This window comes from Medicago sativa, chromosome 4 (genome assembly GCF_051527215.1).
Source record: "Medicago sativa cultivar Bolivia chromosome 4, Bolivia_mono, whole genome shotgun sequence".
Lineage (NCBI taxonomy): Eukaryota > Viridiplantae > Streptophyta > Magnoliopsida > Fabales > Fabaceae > Medicago > Medicago sativa.
The window spans coordinates 65203206-65219290 of NC_140752.1; the positions used below are offsets into that span (position 1 = coordinate 65203206).

A 16085-nucleotide genomic window follows, 5' to 3' on the forward strand; every position below is an offset into this window, starting at 1 on the left:
TAATTTATTGGTATAAAAGCATATTAAATTATTGTTTCTATATGAGTTAGGTCTTTGATGCACAAGGAAAATAAGTTTTACACCATGTAAAAGATTATTTCCAACACAATGTAAAATATTATTTCCATCATCATAGGATCAATAAATATAATCATTAAAGATAATATAATTTAATATAATGAGATTTTTTTTTGACAGAATATATAATGAGATTTATTGATCAAATTATAGAAAATAGATTTATTCCTTAAAAAAAATAGATTTATATACGGTGGATTGTACATTTTAGACAAGACCTTCTCTAATAACATAAAGTGTGGTACGCAATGTTTATGTAGTTAAGAAGTGAACGCAAAATAACATAGGAATCCTAAGGTAAGAAGATTATCCTTAAACAAATAAAATAAAAATCATTGAAAAGCAAAACCCAAAAACAAAGAAAAGGCTATAAAAAACCATATACCAACCAACAAAACCACATTTCTTCCCAATCCTTCCACCTTCATTCCCTCCCCTCCTTCCATTCCATTGAAACTAAAATGGAACCAGCTCCACCACCATTGGAGCTAGACCTTGATAATCTTAAAGCATTCAAAATCCTAGGAAAAGGTGCCATGGGCAGTGTCTTCCTCGTCCACAACCCCACCACCACAACAACCACCACCAACATCACCCTCTTTGCCCTAAAAGTCGTCGACAAAACCTCTATCCACGCCAAACTCGACGTTGAACGCCGCGCCCGTTGGGAAATCCAAGTCCTCTCCACCCTCTCCCATCCTTTCCTCCCTTCAATCCTTGGCACATATGAATCCCCACAGTTTCTTGCATGGGCCCTACCTTATTGTCCCGGTGGTGACCTCAATGTCCTCCGTTACCGTCAAAACGACCGTGTTTTCTCTCCGTCCGTTGTACGGTTCTACCTAGCTGAAATCCTCTGTGCTCTTGACCACCTTCATTCCATGGGCATAGTTTACCGTGACCTAAAACCAGAAAATGTTCTCATACAACATTCCGGTCACGTCACGTTAACGGATTTCGACCTCTCACGTAAACTTAACCCTAAAACTTCTAAAACCGTTGTTGCAACACCACCACCACCTTTACCAGATTCAAAGTTTCCAGAATCTTCGCGAAAACATCGTCGAAATTTCTCTCGTTGGATACCTCTTCTTCCAACTGAATCTTCTCATAATCATAATAAGATGCATGTTTTGAACTTGAAGAAGGCTAAGTCGGCACGAGTTAGTCCGGTGAGCCGACGAAAATTGAGTTTCTCAAACGGCGAACGGTCTAACTCGTTCGTCGGAACGGAGGAATATGTTTCACCGGAGGTTGTTCGCGGCGATGGACACGAGTTTGCCGTTGATTGGTGGGCGCTAGGGATACTTACATACGAAATGCTTTATGGTACAACACCGTTTAAGGGGAAGAATAGGAAAGAAACGTTTAAAAATGTGCTGATGAAGTCGCCGGAGTTCGTCGGAAAAAAGACGGAGTTGACGGATTTGATAGAGAAATTGTTGGAGAAGGATCCTAAGAAGAGATTAGGTTATTCACGTGGAGCTGTTGAGATTAAAGAGCATGCATTTTTCAAAGGTGTACGTTGGGATATATTGACGGAGGTGATTCGGCCGCCGTTTCTTCCGGCGAGATACGACGATGATGCCGGGGAATTTTCGTCGGAGAAGTTATCAAATGGGACTGGTGGTGTGGGTATTAAGGACTATTTTGAAAATTTGAAATCGCCGTCATTGCCGCCGTCGCCGTCTTGTAAGTTGAGAAAAAATGTTTCCTTAACGGAATTCTAATGCACGAGCAAGTCCTTGATTGCACGTGCAAGAGTTAGTTTTTTAAATTTCAATGGTAGATCATAAAGAACGGGAATAGCATAATTAGTTGAATTAGTTTGATAATGGCATAGTTAGTCGATTTAAATTTCAATGTTTGAACTATGAAAATATGATGTGTAATTGGATTTGTAGTGTAGATCGGGATAGTATAGTTCCATCTTTGGCTAAATATTTACTGGTAAGACATTCCATTGGAACCAAAAGGTAACTAGCACCAATAAGTTTCGATATGCTTGACATACACAAGATCATTGTCTCTATTTTTCAACATAGCTCTTTTGTGATTCATTCAGTTCATTAGAGAAAATGAGCCTAGTTTAATATAGAGTCTAATTAGAAGATAAGTATGCCTCGAAAAAAAATTAGAAGATCATTTGTTATGAATTATTTCAGTTAAAAATTTAATTTAGATACTAGTTATCTGAACCAATTTGATACGATTTTAGCAATGATTTGATAAAATTTAGAAACAGATTATTAGTATAACTTTTCTTTTTTACTTTAAAATTTTTTACACCATTATTGGATATTATAATGGCAAGTAAAATGTGCACGACTTCCTTTCCTTTTTCCAAAAGTGAACGCTCCATATATGTACTATAATAAAACTAGAGTAGTCCATTTATTACATGCACACAATGAATATTTCGTATGATGTGATGTGTTTCTAGAACAAGGTCAATGAGGAAATCTTATTTAAAATTGACATGATTTATTATGGTTTTGGAAAGAAAGAAAGTGGTAAAAAGAAAAAATAGTTTAACTGCGATCTCCAAGGTGCATTGAGTGCGATTTATTTCAAATCATTGCATATACCAAATTTTCGATTTCCTGCCTTAAAAAGTTTGTACAATTTTTTTTGGTAGTGTTCATTGATATATTTTTGGTAGTGAAAAAGTTTGTCCAATTACCAACCATGGATTGTGTTCGAACACAAAGGCAATAATGATAATTGTAAAAGAACAAGGATTGTATTCAAAACTAATACTATAAGGGAAAAATCCTGTGAAGCCCCGATACTTTAAAATGGATGACGTATCGTATCCTCTGCGCATCCTGCACCGATACCTGCATGACCTGCATGATACTTCCCGATACGTATTCATTGCTTCTTTTTTGGATCGATAATTGTAAAAGAACAAGGATTGTATTCAAAACTAATACTATAAGGGAAAAATCATGTGAAGCCCCGATATTTTAAAATGGATGACGCATCGTATCCCCAGCGCATCCTGCACCGATACCTGCATGACCTGCATGATACTTCCCGATACGCATACAGTGCTTCTTTTTTGGATCGATATAGTATATCACTAACAATGTTCTTTTGGATATATTTTTTTTTTGGTGGTGTCCAAGGTTCGAACCCTGGACCTTGCATATATTATGCATTGTCCTTACCAACTGAGCTAAGCTCACGGGGACGTTCTTTTGGATATTGTATAACACTTATGGTGCTCTTTTTGGGATATATTGTGTATGTAATTGACTAATCATCACTCTCTTAATCGTCAATCTTATTTATATTTATGTTTAAGTGCTATTTTTGGGATATATTGTGTATGTAATTGACTAATCATCACTCTCTTAATCGTCAATATTATTTATATTTATGTTGATGTGTTACGAGCCTATGACTGGTTTCTTTTGTTTGTTAATATATTTGCATATTAAAAAATGGTTATAATTATATTGTACATTTAATTATATAATTTTTTTTATTAATGTATCCCAGCCGTATCGTATCTTGATTTTTGAAATTTTCCCGTATCGGCGTATCGGTGCAGTATCGTATCCGTATCGTATCTCGTATCCGGGCTTCATAGGAAAAATCTAATGATCCTAAATAAGAAAAAGTGATTTGGAATGAAAACCTAACGGGTTTTGCTAACAAGTGTTTTCAAAACACTCTTTAAAATTTTTAAAATAAGTGATTTTTTTTTAAAAAGGTTTGATCTAATCAATAAAATAATGACTTCAACGATTTGATAACATCAAAGATTTTATCGTTAAATTAATATAAGTTTACAATAACTTCAAATGTTTGATCTAGTGTTTAAGAAGAAAGACTTCGAATATGAGAGGTTTCGAGTTTGAGCCCCGCTAGCATTTGTAGAGAGATAAATGTAAATAAGTTGGTAAGTGTTATTGAGACTAAATATCTTCCCACCTTGAATCCGGGACCATCCTCTTACCTTAAATTTAATATCAACAAAAAATATATATATAGGTTTACGGTACACTTTTTTCTCTTCTGAAAATGACTAAGAGGTATTTAAGAGAGATGTTATCTTTTTACTAAATTGTCTTTTACAATTTCTTACCTAATATTTAAATGCATAAACACATTCTATATTTTTATTGTACTAAAATGCTAAGAGAGATGTTACTGTATCTGTGTACTCCTATAATAAATTGTTGGTACCTAAATTGTTTTGCTTAGTAAAAAAAAAAAAAAACAACAAGGTGAAAGTGAAACTGCACAAATTCAAAAAATATATATAATTTTTGCTATTAGGATGTGTACTTTTAAACAAAACAATTATTATTGTCTTGTCTTGCAAATACACTTAAGAATATTTTTTGTTAGGAATGTGGGGTTCAGAAAGTATTGTTCTTATGTGCCATATTTTGAGACAGAAAGCTCTTATATCCTAAATCGGCCCAATGATTTGCTTACATTCAAGATTTGAATTTTGCTCTTCCCCCTTTCAAAATTGCTCATTTCTATCCCGAATTTCCATAATTAACCTCAATGTAAATTAATTGTCACTTCCTACTAACGGCAGCTAACTGTTGCAGCGGCAGTTAACTTGTACTTGGTACCAGCGGCAGTTAACTTACGATGGGGTTAATTGTGGAATTTCGGAGTGAAAATGAGAAAAAATCAAAGTGAGACGAGCAATTTTCAAAGAAAATTGACAAACGTGTTTAGGTTTTGGTTGAAGGCATTCTTGTAATAAACAGAAGGAAATAAATATTTGGACACCAATAAAAAATTTAAGTATTTTTTTAATGCTATAAAAAAAATTGAAGTACAAGGGTTTTGAGAAATAACAGGAATAAAGATAAAATCGTAAGTTAAAGAGTTTAAATAAAGAGTAAATTGGAAAGAAAAAAAAAACTACACAAAAACTTGGTATCTCGTTTATATATGATTTTTAATGAAGATGTTGAAATATAATTTTACACTACTGTCCAATAATAAGAACTCAAAATGTCGTCATGTAACTTGTCTATAGTATTGTAATTTCTTTTTAGAAATAATTGTTAAATACTCAAGTATGATTGAACATTTTGTAAGATTAAAGAGCGTCCTCGTGAGCATAGCTCAGTTGGTATGGACGATGCATAAAATATGCAAGGTCAGGGTTCGAACTCCGGCCACTATAAAAAAATATTAAATAGCAATGTTATATAGCCACCTTATTATCCATGAAAGAACAATAACAACCAATCAACAGATTGAGTAAATAACAACTAATCAAAGAGAGAAAATAGGAAAACAGTGCATACAAGTTTCATATGATCGTTATTAAAAAAATTGCACGGTTGTGCTTTTTCCGTTGTCGTGCCAACAAAAAACTAAAACCAATTTACACTAACGGTTTATGTTTCCTTTTCTTTTTATAAATAGCGGTGATACTAGCTCGAACATATTTCTAGAGAAAAGTTGACCTCGGTCCAAATTTCAGTTAGTTGCACATCAATTTTTGGTGGTGGTTAATGGACTACAATTGTCTCATTTTCCTCTGCTGCCTGCTCTACATTTTCCTCAATAAGTTCCTCTTGTAAATGTTGTTTCAATGTTTTAAGTAAAAGAATAGTAGAAATTAATGTATCAAAATACTAATTGAAACATTTTAAACAATATCATAGATTTGTCTAACTACAAGCCTTGTAAATTAGTTAGATGTTTTGCTCACATTAACCATTACAAATAAGGGGTTCTACTCTTCCTCTTGTTCGGCTGTGGTTGGGTTTTCCTGTTAAGAGTTGTGTGTTTTTGTTGTGGTTTTAGTTCTTGCTCATGTTTTTTGTGGGAGGGTTTCTTTGATTTTGTTATCGCTTGACCTGAGTACTTCTTGTACTCAAATTTGTATGTATGTTTGGACTATTGTAGAAGACTTCTCTTTTTTATTTTAATATATAATATATATTTGTCATTAAAAAAACAATTACAAATAAGATTATTGGTGTACAATTTTATCCTTTTCAATGAATTTAATTGTTCTGATTAAGAAAAATTAAGGGTGATGTGATACCGTCAACTTGATGCGGAATCTATTAAAGTCAAATGTTGATTGAGGTTATCACGTCAGTCTCTAGTAATATACCATTCAAATCTTAAATATAAATATAAATTGATGAAATAAATTGACGTATGTCGTCTAAATTTGAATCAAATACATCAATTTTTTTTAACTATGTTTTACTTATATTTGAGATAAGGAGAATACTTCAATAGATGAACTAACAAAATAAATTTTTGAAAATTTATTTGTGAATTTGCAAAATTCAAAAACTATTTCAACTAATTGTCACAATTTCAACCCACTTGAGTTGGCCTGGTGGTATTGACTAGGGACTTAGGAGTGTGCTAGCTTCTTAAAAAAAAATTATCACAATTTCAATCGAGAACTAATTTCTTTACAAATTGTGGATGACTGCTAACCACACATGCATGTCCACGTCAAGATATGAATTATATGAAAGCAGTACAAGATATTAATTAATTATGTGAAAGCAATACCACATACTATAAGGCTAAGCCATACCCTTCCAAGTTTAAGACAAGATTCTCAAAGATGAATTATGTCCGTATATGTGACCGATAAGAGAAGTATTTATAACTTCAACAACGACTTGTAATTCAATCCCCAAAGTGGTTTATACCTATGAATATGACTGTGTACGTTTTTCTTAATCAGTACATAACCTATACATAGGAAATGTTCCTTATAAGTTAAACTAGTTAAAACTGCTAAAAGCAACCTTATTCTTGCATGGATTAATGGAAAAGGCAATAAGCTCAAAACTAGAAACTGACCAATTACATCTGCATAAGGCATGTCCTTGCACAATACTGTTATGATATAATTCTTGTTTAAGAGTAATTACTTGTAGTACAAGTAAGCTCTAAATCGATTCAGAGAATCGATTCATTATGTTCAAATATATGCATCGATTACTGAATCGATTATTATTGTTTAGATAATTATTTTTTAGTTAGTGACTTGTTGAGCAAGTCAGGGAAGTTGTTTAGTTTGTTGAGGTTGTTAGTTTGGATTGCTTACTATATATAAGTAAATCCTATCATAAACTTTTTGTATTCACTCGCTTGTTATCAAAATTTATATTCCTCGTACACTAATTGATCACTATCTTCCTCTTAACCTTTCCCTCTTTCTTTGATTTCATTCTTAAAATTTGGAACCCTAATTGTTCCAACAACTATATTCAATCGGTTTTCTAGTGTCATATATTAAACCTAAAGTTATTTCTAGATCATTTAATTTCTTGAATCGAAATTAATTTAAGAACAAGAATTTCTTGAATGGAAATTAATTTAAGAACAAGAAAGAGGTCTATTCATATCATTTAATATCATAATTGTATATAGTGGTGACATTTTTAAGAAATATCTACCCAAGAAGTCATAAGTAATGAAGCATGTTGCCTTGATATTAAGCACCCAAAATTACCTGATAACTTCCCTTCTCCGATCACCTAAAAAAAACCCTCTCTCATAAGTGATAACCATTAAAATAATTAGTTTATATTGGGTCATATCTCTTTTATCCTTAATATTGTCTCCCAAGTTATTTATTGGTAAAAAAAATTGTTTCAAAATGAATGTCTCCTTTTTTTTTAATCACATCATCTAATTAATGTTGTTAAAAGAAATCAAAAACATATTTAAAATATAAAATAGATCACGTGATGCTACAAAAATGCACTTCTGTATAGTATTATGCAGATTGATCACGTGATACTGTAATCCGTCCATGCCCTTTGTTAATAGCAGAGGTGCCACCAGCCAATAAACCGAAACTTGAGCCAAACTCTACTAGTAGTAGTAGTTAGGATTATTAGAATAGGACATCACGGGTAAACTATAATCACTTTAATTTTTAATTTTTCTTATAGTAGTATGTTATATTTTGGTTAGTGTGTGTGTATATATATATATATTAAACTTGATAAGATAATGTATACCCGATCATTTTTACTTAATATTTTTTAACAAAAGGAGTCAAATGTTCAAAGTAAATTAGAAATCTTTAGGTAAATAAATACAAGTTTAATCCTCAAAGATGAGCAAATGCATGAAATTCGAAACTAAATTAAACATTTTTAAAGGACAAATTAATCAAGACTGTACCATACTCGGTAGGGTCAACCATTTGATTAAATTAACGAGAAACATGTTGACAATGAAAATCAGGCCACAAATAACATAACACTTTAATCTAAGACAACAAATGATAAAAAACATGTAAAACACTTGTACCATCTTCAATCATTTTAATGGTAGAGAGAGAATCCCTTTATAAAAGACGATGGTAAAAATGCGTCACAAAAGTCTTTTAACTAAACAAAATATAAAACAAGCATGAAGGTTAACTTATTAGGAAAAAATGTTGATTCATTTAATATTTGTTTGACAATATTAATTTCTTAATATTTATTATAAGATATACATTTAAAAATTTATTTTTCTTCCCCAAATTACATTTTTAAATTAATCCCTCCTAAACTTAATTTCTGACTATCATGTTCCTAATTTATGACTTTCACTTAAGTTCATTAACTATTTTTTTTTTTGAAAGGAGGTTTATTAACTAATTGAACTCAGCTATATTTGTTTAGATAAGAATGATTATATATGTCCCTTTCTATGAAACTAAATGTCCATTTTCAAGTATTAGTTGCATGTACTAAATGCCCATTTTACCCGTATTAATTGTATAAAATTAACTACTACTCCACTCCACATATGGAGCAAAGGCATATGCCATGACTTAACTCCACCTTTAAAAACAATACCCTTTCAAGATACATGAATCATTCCCACCATACTCTTTTTTTCTTTTTCACAAAGAATCATTCCTCCCATGCCTCATAACCAGGTTTGTTTCTTACTTTTTACACCCGTGCTTTCTTTATGTCAATTGTTCATCCGTGAGTCCTTGTCTCTCTCTAAGCCTCAACATGTTTTCTGTCTTTACTCATATTCTTCTTCTTTTCTCTCCCCTCCACAAATTCTTATACTAGATTTTTATTACTAGTGTTCAACACGATATACCAGACACGTCTTTCATCAGAGGTGTTAGAAACACGACACTGATACAAACACGTCACACATGTAAAAATGTGAACAAAAAAACAAGTCCACCGGACACGTTTTTCATCAGAAGTGTTAGTGCTAATGAGCTAATAATTTTTATTTACTTTCCTTTCACAAGATGATATTAATCCTTAGTCCTTACATTATTGGTCACATATCTTCACTTCATTCGAAATCATCTTTGTTTTCTTGTGCATATCTATATATATTCTAGTTCACATGTCTATGTTGTTTTCATTTTAACTATACCCTTTCTACCTTCTATTATATCTTCTCTATATTCTGTTAACTTTACTCAATTAAGGTTCATGTCTTTTTCACTTCCTTCAATTAGAACCTCCAAATTAATCTCTTAAAGTTTAATCTTTTTAGATTATTACTCTATTTCTTAGCTTCAAATTTAATTTAGTTGAGATATAAATTTCTGGGTTGGCTTGCATTTACATTCATTTTACCACTACTTTAATTCAAGTTTGTTCTCTGGTGAGTAATGAAATATCTAAGTTTAGCTTAATGACTTATAGATTAAGGTTTCTTTCTTATTTCTAATATATTTGTGTTTTTGTTTTGAACTTTTCAGAAAGATGAAGGTTTTTGTGTTTATGTTTATGTTTATGGCACTTATGCTGCGTGGTTGTGTTACTATTAAAGAATGCACAAACATTCCGACTCAGTCACATACGTTTCGGTATGAGCTATTTGCATCAAAGAATGAGACATGGAAGAAAGAAGTGATGTCTCATTATCATGTGACACCGACCGATGAATCTGCTTGGGCAGCTTTGCTTCCAAGGAAGATCTTATCAGAAGAAAACCAACATGATTGGGCTTTAATGTATAGGAAAATTAAGAATTTGGGTGTGTTTAAGCCACCTGTTGGATTTCTCAAAGAAGTTCCACTTGGGGATGTGAGGTTGCTTGAAGGTTCTATCCATGCTCAAGCACAGAAGACTAATTTGGAGTATTTGTTGATGTTAGATGTTGATAGGTTGATTTGGAGCTTCAGGAAGACGGCTGGTTTACCGACTCCTGGTACACCGTATGGAGGATGGGAGGAACCTAATACCGAACTCAGAGGACATTTTGTTGGTTAGTTTATTAGATTCAATTTTTTTTTTTAATGTTCTTTATTTGTACCAAGGTCTTTAGTTTTCTTAGTTGAAAGGGAATAACAAAAAATGTTTTGAAATGCAATGTGATTGTAGCAACCAGGGTTTTAAATAGTGGTCGTGGTAACAGTTGTGGCCACGTTGCGATCTTTGACATTGCAAAGAATCGCAGTAAAATACAGGCCTCAATCATTGTTGTGTTGTATTTTCTGAAAAATCAAAAACTGTTATGTCGAAGCCCAAATCATGGTTGCCAACCTTTTATTTACAACCCTTTTAGCATTTATTTGCATAAGTCTGTCTTTCTTGTAAAGCTTTTTCCACTTTTATGTGTAGTAACTAGTCAGAGCTTTTAGAAGATTAAAAAGTTAAGTTGAATTAAAGTTGCAGCTATATACAAGAAAACTCTTTTTTTATGTTTTGCTACCTACCCCTCCCCCAAACAGGAACCAATGTTCTCAAGCTTTTGGAAAGCTAATCTTTTAGACTTTTCATGTATAATGTTTATTTATAACTTTATTGTACTAAACTGAACTTTACTTAGTTTGAAGTTGGCCCATAACTTCTGAAATATCTCTCTCACACAATGTGTAGACTCTACTATACACAAAAATGCATGTTCTGTTCTGTTCTATTACAATTAGTAGTCCTGCCTGCAATTTTCAGCTTCTGCAATTCACTTTTGAAGTTTAACTTCTAATTCCTTTTTTTTTTTTTTGACAATGTGAAGGGCATTACTTGAGTGCATCAGCTCTAATGTGGGCCAGCACAAAGAATGATAGCCTGAAGGAGAAAATGTCGGCTCTTGTTGCCGGTCTATCCGCTTGTCAAGAAAAAATTGGAACAGGATATCTCTCTGCATTTCCACCAGAGTTTTTTGATCGATTTGAAAATATTCAACCTGTTTGGGCTCCCTATTACACCATTCACAAGGTATAACCAAAACTAGATTTTGATTATGCAAGTGCTTTTGGCCTTATTACTGTGTGATCTCAATTATTCAACTTTGACAGATCTTGGCCGGCCTGTTGGATCAATATACTGTAGCTGGAAACCCTCAAGCTCTCAAAATGGTGACATGGATGGTCGATTACTTTTACGACCGAGTGGTGAATGTTATATCGAAGTACACTGTAAATAGACACTATCAATCACTGAATGAGGAAACTGGAGGAATGAATGATGTTCTTTACAAATTATATAGTGTAACGGTAGGTTAACTAGTTCATGAATGATGTTATTCACCGGTTGGATATGTTTCCTTTTAGTATAAAAATTAACAGACATGGATTCTAATCCATATTTGATGGATTTTATAAGCATGTCATTCAAAGCTAGCATATTATGGCGCCTAGTTATCGCTGTAATTTACAACCCTAATGTAAATCTGTCTTGGTATGCTATATGCAGGGGGATTCAAAGCATCTATTGTTGGCTCACCTTTTCGACAAGCCATGCTTTTTAGGATTGCTTGCCGTACAGGTAACACATATCAATATTTGTTTTTATGACATAATTCAATGTGATCCGCATTGTCTTAAATTGTTTTGGCTGTCAATTTCAAGAGGTTGCATCTGTTCTTTACATTAACTTTAAGAGCGCATTTATGTAACATGCAGATATACAATATATACCAGAAGGTCTGCATGAAAATTTTAATTATAGCCTTATTTCTGCTTCAACTTTTATGATGAGCATATCAAATTTTAATTATATACCAGAATATTACTTATAATGTTGTTCTGCTCACCTACAAAGGAAATAGTATTTTAGTTCAGCAATTGTATTTAATTTTATGACTGGTCCCAAAATTATTTTTGAAATTTTCTTTTTTCATGTAGGCTAATGACATAGCTGATTTTCATGCTAATACACATATCCCAATTGTTGTTGGATCTCAAATGCGGTATGAAGTCACCGGTGATCCACTTTATAGGGTGAGTTATTTATGCACATTGTAGATGACTGGTATATATATCACTAAGTTTGAAGAAAATTATGTTTATTTTCTCTTTATTGGCGTCATATCATTTATTTATTTATTTTTGTAATTGTAATATTTAGTGGTATAATTTGAAGATAATAATCATTCAAACACCCATATTCATACTTACAGACATTCGGTCTGTCATAGTTTAGTGAAGTACACTTTCACTTTTAATGATAGAAACAATTATAACTTTCCATATGCTATGATTTTCAATTTTCTAATATTTGTTCTTGTGTTTTGGCGTGTTAGGAAATCGGATCATTCTTTATGGAAATTGTAAACTCTTCTCACAGCTATGCGACTGGAGGGACATCAGTCCGTGAATTCTGGTATTAAGATGCCAGCATTTTAAGTTTCAGTTTACATTCAAGTATCCATGGATATTTTCTTTTTTCATCTTAAAAGGAATCAAGTAGAAAGTTTCTGTTCCTCTATTTTTAGATACTCGGTTCTAGATTTCTTTCTGAAGCCCTTCACTTCAATTTTGTGCAGGAGTAATCCAAAGAGAATAGCAGACAACCTTGGAACAACAGAGAATGAAGAATCATGCACAACTTATAATATGTTGAAGGTACAACCAATCACTCTTCATTCGATTAGTTCATCATGTAATCCAAGGGAAGTTAAAAATGCGTATCATGTTCTTGATTTACTATTTGATATTCAGGGATGATTCTTAGTTTATTTCTGTTGAAGTATTTATGTTGCAAGATAATGATTTCAGGTTTCGCGGCACCTGTTCAGATGGACCAAAGAAGTCACTTATGCAGATTATTATGAGCGTGCCTTAACGAATGGTGTACTCGGAATTCAAAGAGGAACAGATCCTGGTGTGATGATTTATATGCTTCCTTTAGGTATTGGGGTTTCGAAAGCTAAAACTGGACATAGTTGGGGAAATCCATTTAACACTTTCTGGTGCTGCTATGGAACAGGTAGGTATTTGTTTTAGGTTTTTACTTTTTTAATATGTATCAAACTGCATACTCCATTTAAGATTATGTACACCTGGTAAATCAAATCAGACTGTACTAATTTTTATTATAATATGAGTTTCATTGACTGCATACTCCTTTGTCATTAGGAATTGAATCATTCTCAAAGCTGGGAGATTCTATCTATTTTGAAGAGGAAGGGAATAATCCTAGTCTATACATCATTCAGTACATATCAAGCTCATTTAATTGGAAATCAGGGAAAACCTTGCTCACTCAGACAGTTGTTCCAGCAGCTTCATCGGACCCTTACCTTCGAGTGACATTTACCTTCTCTCCCAATGAGGTACTCAATACATTTTCTTTTGGCATCTCATTTAACCACATATCTTCTAATGACCCAGCATGTGTTGGACCTTTGAAATTATAAATTTATAATGCTGCTTTTAGCATTATTTACAACTTGTATCATTTCAAAAATTGATTTCTGCAGAAAACCGGGACTTCATCAACATTGAACTTTCGTGTACCATCTTGGAGTCGTGGAGACGGTGCCAAGGCGATATTGAATTCTGAAACTTTATCTCTGCCAGCTCCAGGTCTAAATCTGTCTTTAATTCCCTAGAATGTTTAATCACCTTGAAAAAGAACAAACTCTTGGGCCATTCATATTAAGTTCGGACACACATACAAACTATCATACACACTAGTATTACATATTTGTGTATTTTATAGCAGGAAAAATTTACACTTGAAACATGAAAGTAATATTTACTGTCTTGATCTCTAGGGAATTTTTTGTCGGTCACACGACAGTGGAGTGCCGGTGACAAGCTGACCCTTCAGTTGCCTCTTATCATCAGAACAGAAGCCATAAAAGGTAGCTTCTTTCATCACAAGATAATCAATGAAAGAATATGCTGATTGTCATTACCCTTACTGATATTGTGTTTTCAAATTATAATTCAGATGACAGACCGGAATATGCATCCGTTCAAGCTATTCTTTACGGGCCATATCTTCTTGCTGGTCACACCACTGGAAATTGGGACATTAAAACCGGTGCTAACAAAGCTGTTGCAGACTCGATTACTCCAATTCCATCTAGTTACAATAGCCAACTAGTTTCTTTTTCACAAGACTTTGATAAATCAACTTTTGTTATAACAAATTCAAACCAATCACTTACGATGCAAAAATCACCTGAGCCTGGTACTGATGTCGCTCTTCAAGCTACCTTTAGACTTATCCTAAAAGGCGCTGTTAGTAAAACTGTGATGCTAGAACCAATTGATCTTCCTGGAATGATTGTAAGTCACCAAGAACCAGACCAACCTCTTATTGTTGTAGATTCATCCCGTGGCGGGCCTTCTTCAGTTTTTCTTGTGGTACCGGGATTGGATGGACAAAATCAAACAATATCTTTACAATCACAAAGTAATAAAGATTGTTACGTGTATAGCGATATGAGCTCTGGTTCAGGAGTTAAGCTCAGGTGCAAGTCTGATTCTGAAGCTGGTTTTAACCAAGCAGCAAGTTTCGTTTCCGGGAAAGGATTAAGGCAATACCATCCTATCAGTTTTGTGGCTAAAGGAGGAAACCAGAATTTTCTTTTAGAGCCATTATTCAACTTCAGGGATGAGCACTATACAGTTTATTTCAACATTCAAGGTTGATACAATATATGTTTATTTCAACATTCTATTGGCTTGAAATAAACAATACATGTAAGTTCCACCTACAAAGTTCAAATAATCAAAATTTAATTTTATAAAAAAAAATGAAATTTAGTTGTAGAAAGATTAGTTGATGAATTTCTTCTACCAAGTGCTCTAATCAAATTTAGGGTGGCAAAATGGGATGATTGGATAGATTTGAGTTTTGATTGTAATGAACCAATCAAAACAATTCACTTACAAATTACAATCCAATAAAAATTCTGTACAAAATTTAAATCCAAATCCTATCATATTTTCAATTGATGAATATTCCAAATCCATGAGTCTATATTAATTTTTTTTATATATTTTAAAAATAATTGTTTATTATGTTAAAAACAAAAAGATATTTAATTATTAGAATTTATTTAATTATTTACTTATTTATTAATAATTGGAAGTGGTGGTGGCCAGGGAGCTGCTGGCGGCCGACGCGGTTGTGGTCAGCAGCTGTGTGGTGGTGATCGCTATCCTATGTCTGGTGGTGGCAGGAGTTATGCTATTTTTCAATTTTATTTAATAAAAATACTTAATTTAAAAATAATTATAAATTTTATTATTTATATAAAAAATTGGTACAACATATATAGAGGTTATTTATTCCAAAAAAAAGTTGTTTATAACTAAAAAGGGTTATTCTTTTAAAAAAAACAAAAGGGTTGAATATGATTTTGGTCCCTATAAATATATAAACTTTTTTATTTTAGTCCTCATAAAATTTTGGTACACAATTAGTCCTTTAACTTAATTTTAGGTAACACTTTCGTCTTTTATCTTTTTTTTTGTAACGATTTAGTCCTTTATGTTAGAAAATAACAACATAGTTATCCTTTTTAATGAAAAAAATAAACAAAAACTCCAAAAAAAATTCATCAATCTCATAGACAAACGCAAATCTTCATCATACAAGCCTAGAAAATCAAATTTCATTGAAAAAATCTCACAAAAAATGATAAAATATTGTCATTTTATATCATTAAGGACTAAATCGTTATAAAAAAAAGATAAAGGACGAAAGTGTTACCTAAAATTAAGTTAAGGGACTAATTGTGTAATTTTGCCTAAAATTTTCCTTTGAAGAAGAATGGAAAGGTTTGTGCTGAGATTCAGTTCCTCGATAAAGTCGCCACTG

The 16085-nt window shown here is 32.6% G+C and overlaps 2 protein-coding genes across 4 annotated transcripts; both read left to right on the plus strand.

Moving 5' to 3' along the window:
* Positions 1–367: 367 nt before the first annotated feature.
* Positions 368–2118, plus strand: LOC146930782 (serine/threonine-protein kinase UCN-like). The gene has a single exon (XM_085702248.1). The coding sequence runs from the start codon at positions 540–542 to the stop codon at positions 1806–1808; it is 1269 nt and encodes a 422-aa protein (XP_085558374.1). The 5' UTR covers positions 368–539; the 3' UTR covers positions 1809–2118.
* Positions 2119–8920: 6802 nt separating this feature from the next.
* LOC146930783 (uncharacterized) lies at positions 8921–15226 on the plus strand. Of its 3 annotated transcripts, none has more exons than XM_085702253.1 (13): positions 8921–9272; positions 9782–10290; positions 11041–11243; positions 11324–11521; positions 11721–11792; positions 12152–12247; positions 12550–12629; positions 12793–12871; positions 13025–13235; positions 13385–13581; positions 13729–13834; positions 14026–14115; positions 14205–15226. In XM_085702253.1, the coding sequence occupies exons 2-13, from the start codon at positions 9786–9788 to the stop codon at positions 14909–14911; spliced, it is 2544 nt and encodes an 847-aa protein (XP_085558379.1). In that variant the 5' UTR covers positions 8921–9272; positions 9782–9785; the 3' UTR covers positions 14912–15226. The 3 variants fall into 3 exon arrangements, with proteins under 3 accessions (XP_085558379.1, XP_085558378.1, XP_085558377.1); XM_085702252.1 differs by having other exon boundaries at positions 8921–8983; XM_085702251.1 differs by lacking the exon at positions 8921–9272 and adding an exon at positions 9432–9684.
* The last annotated feature ends 859 nt before the right edge of the window (positions 15227–16085 follow it).

Excerpts from the sequence above, each read along its gene's own strand:
- LOC146930782 (XM_085702248.1), top strand. The coding sequence starts at position 540 with ATGGAACCAGCTCCACCACCATTGGAGCTAGACCTTGATAATCTTAAA.
- LOC146930783 (XM_085702253.1), top strand. The coding sequence starts at position 9,786 with ATGAAGGTTTTTGTGTTTATGTTTATGTTTATGGCACTTATGCTGCGT. Across the intron at positions 11,793-12,151 it reads TAGGATTGCTTGCCGTACAG|GCTAATGACATAGCTGATTT; the intron begins GTAACACATATC and ends TTTTTCATGTAG. Across the intron at positions 13,236-13,384 it reads CTGGTGCTGCTATGGAACAG|GAATTGAATCATTCTCAAAG; the intron begins GTAGGTATTTGT and ends CTTTGTCATTAG.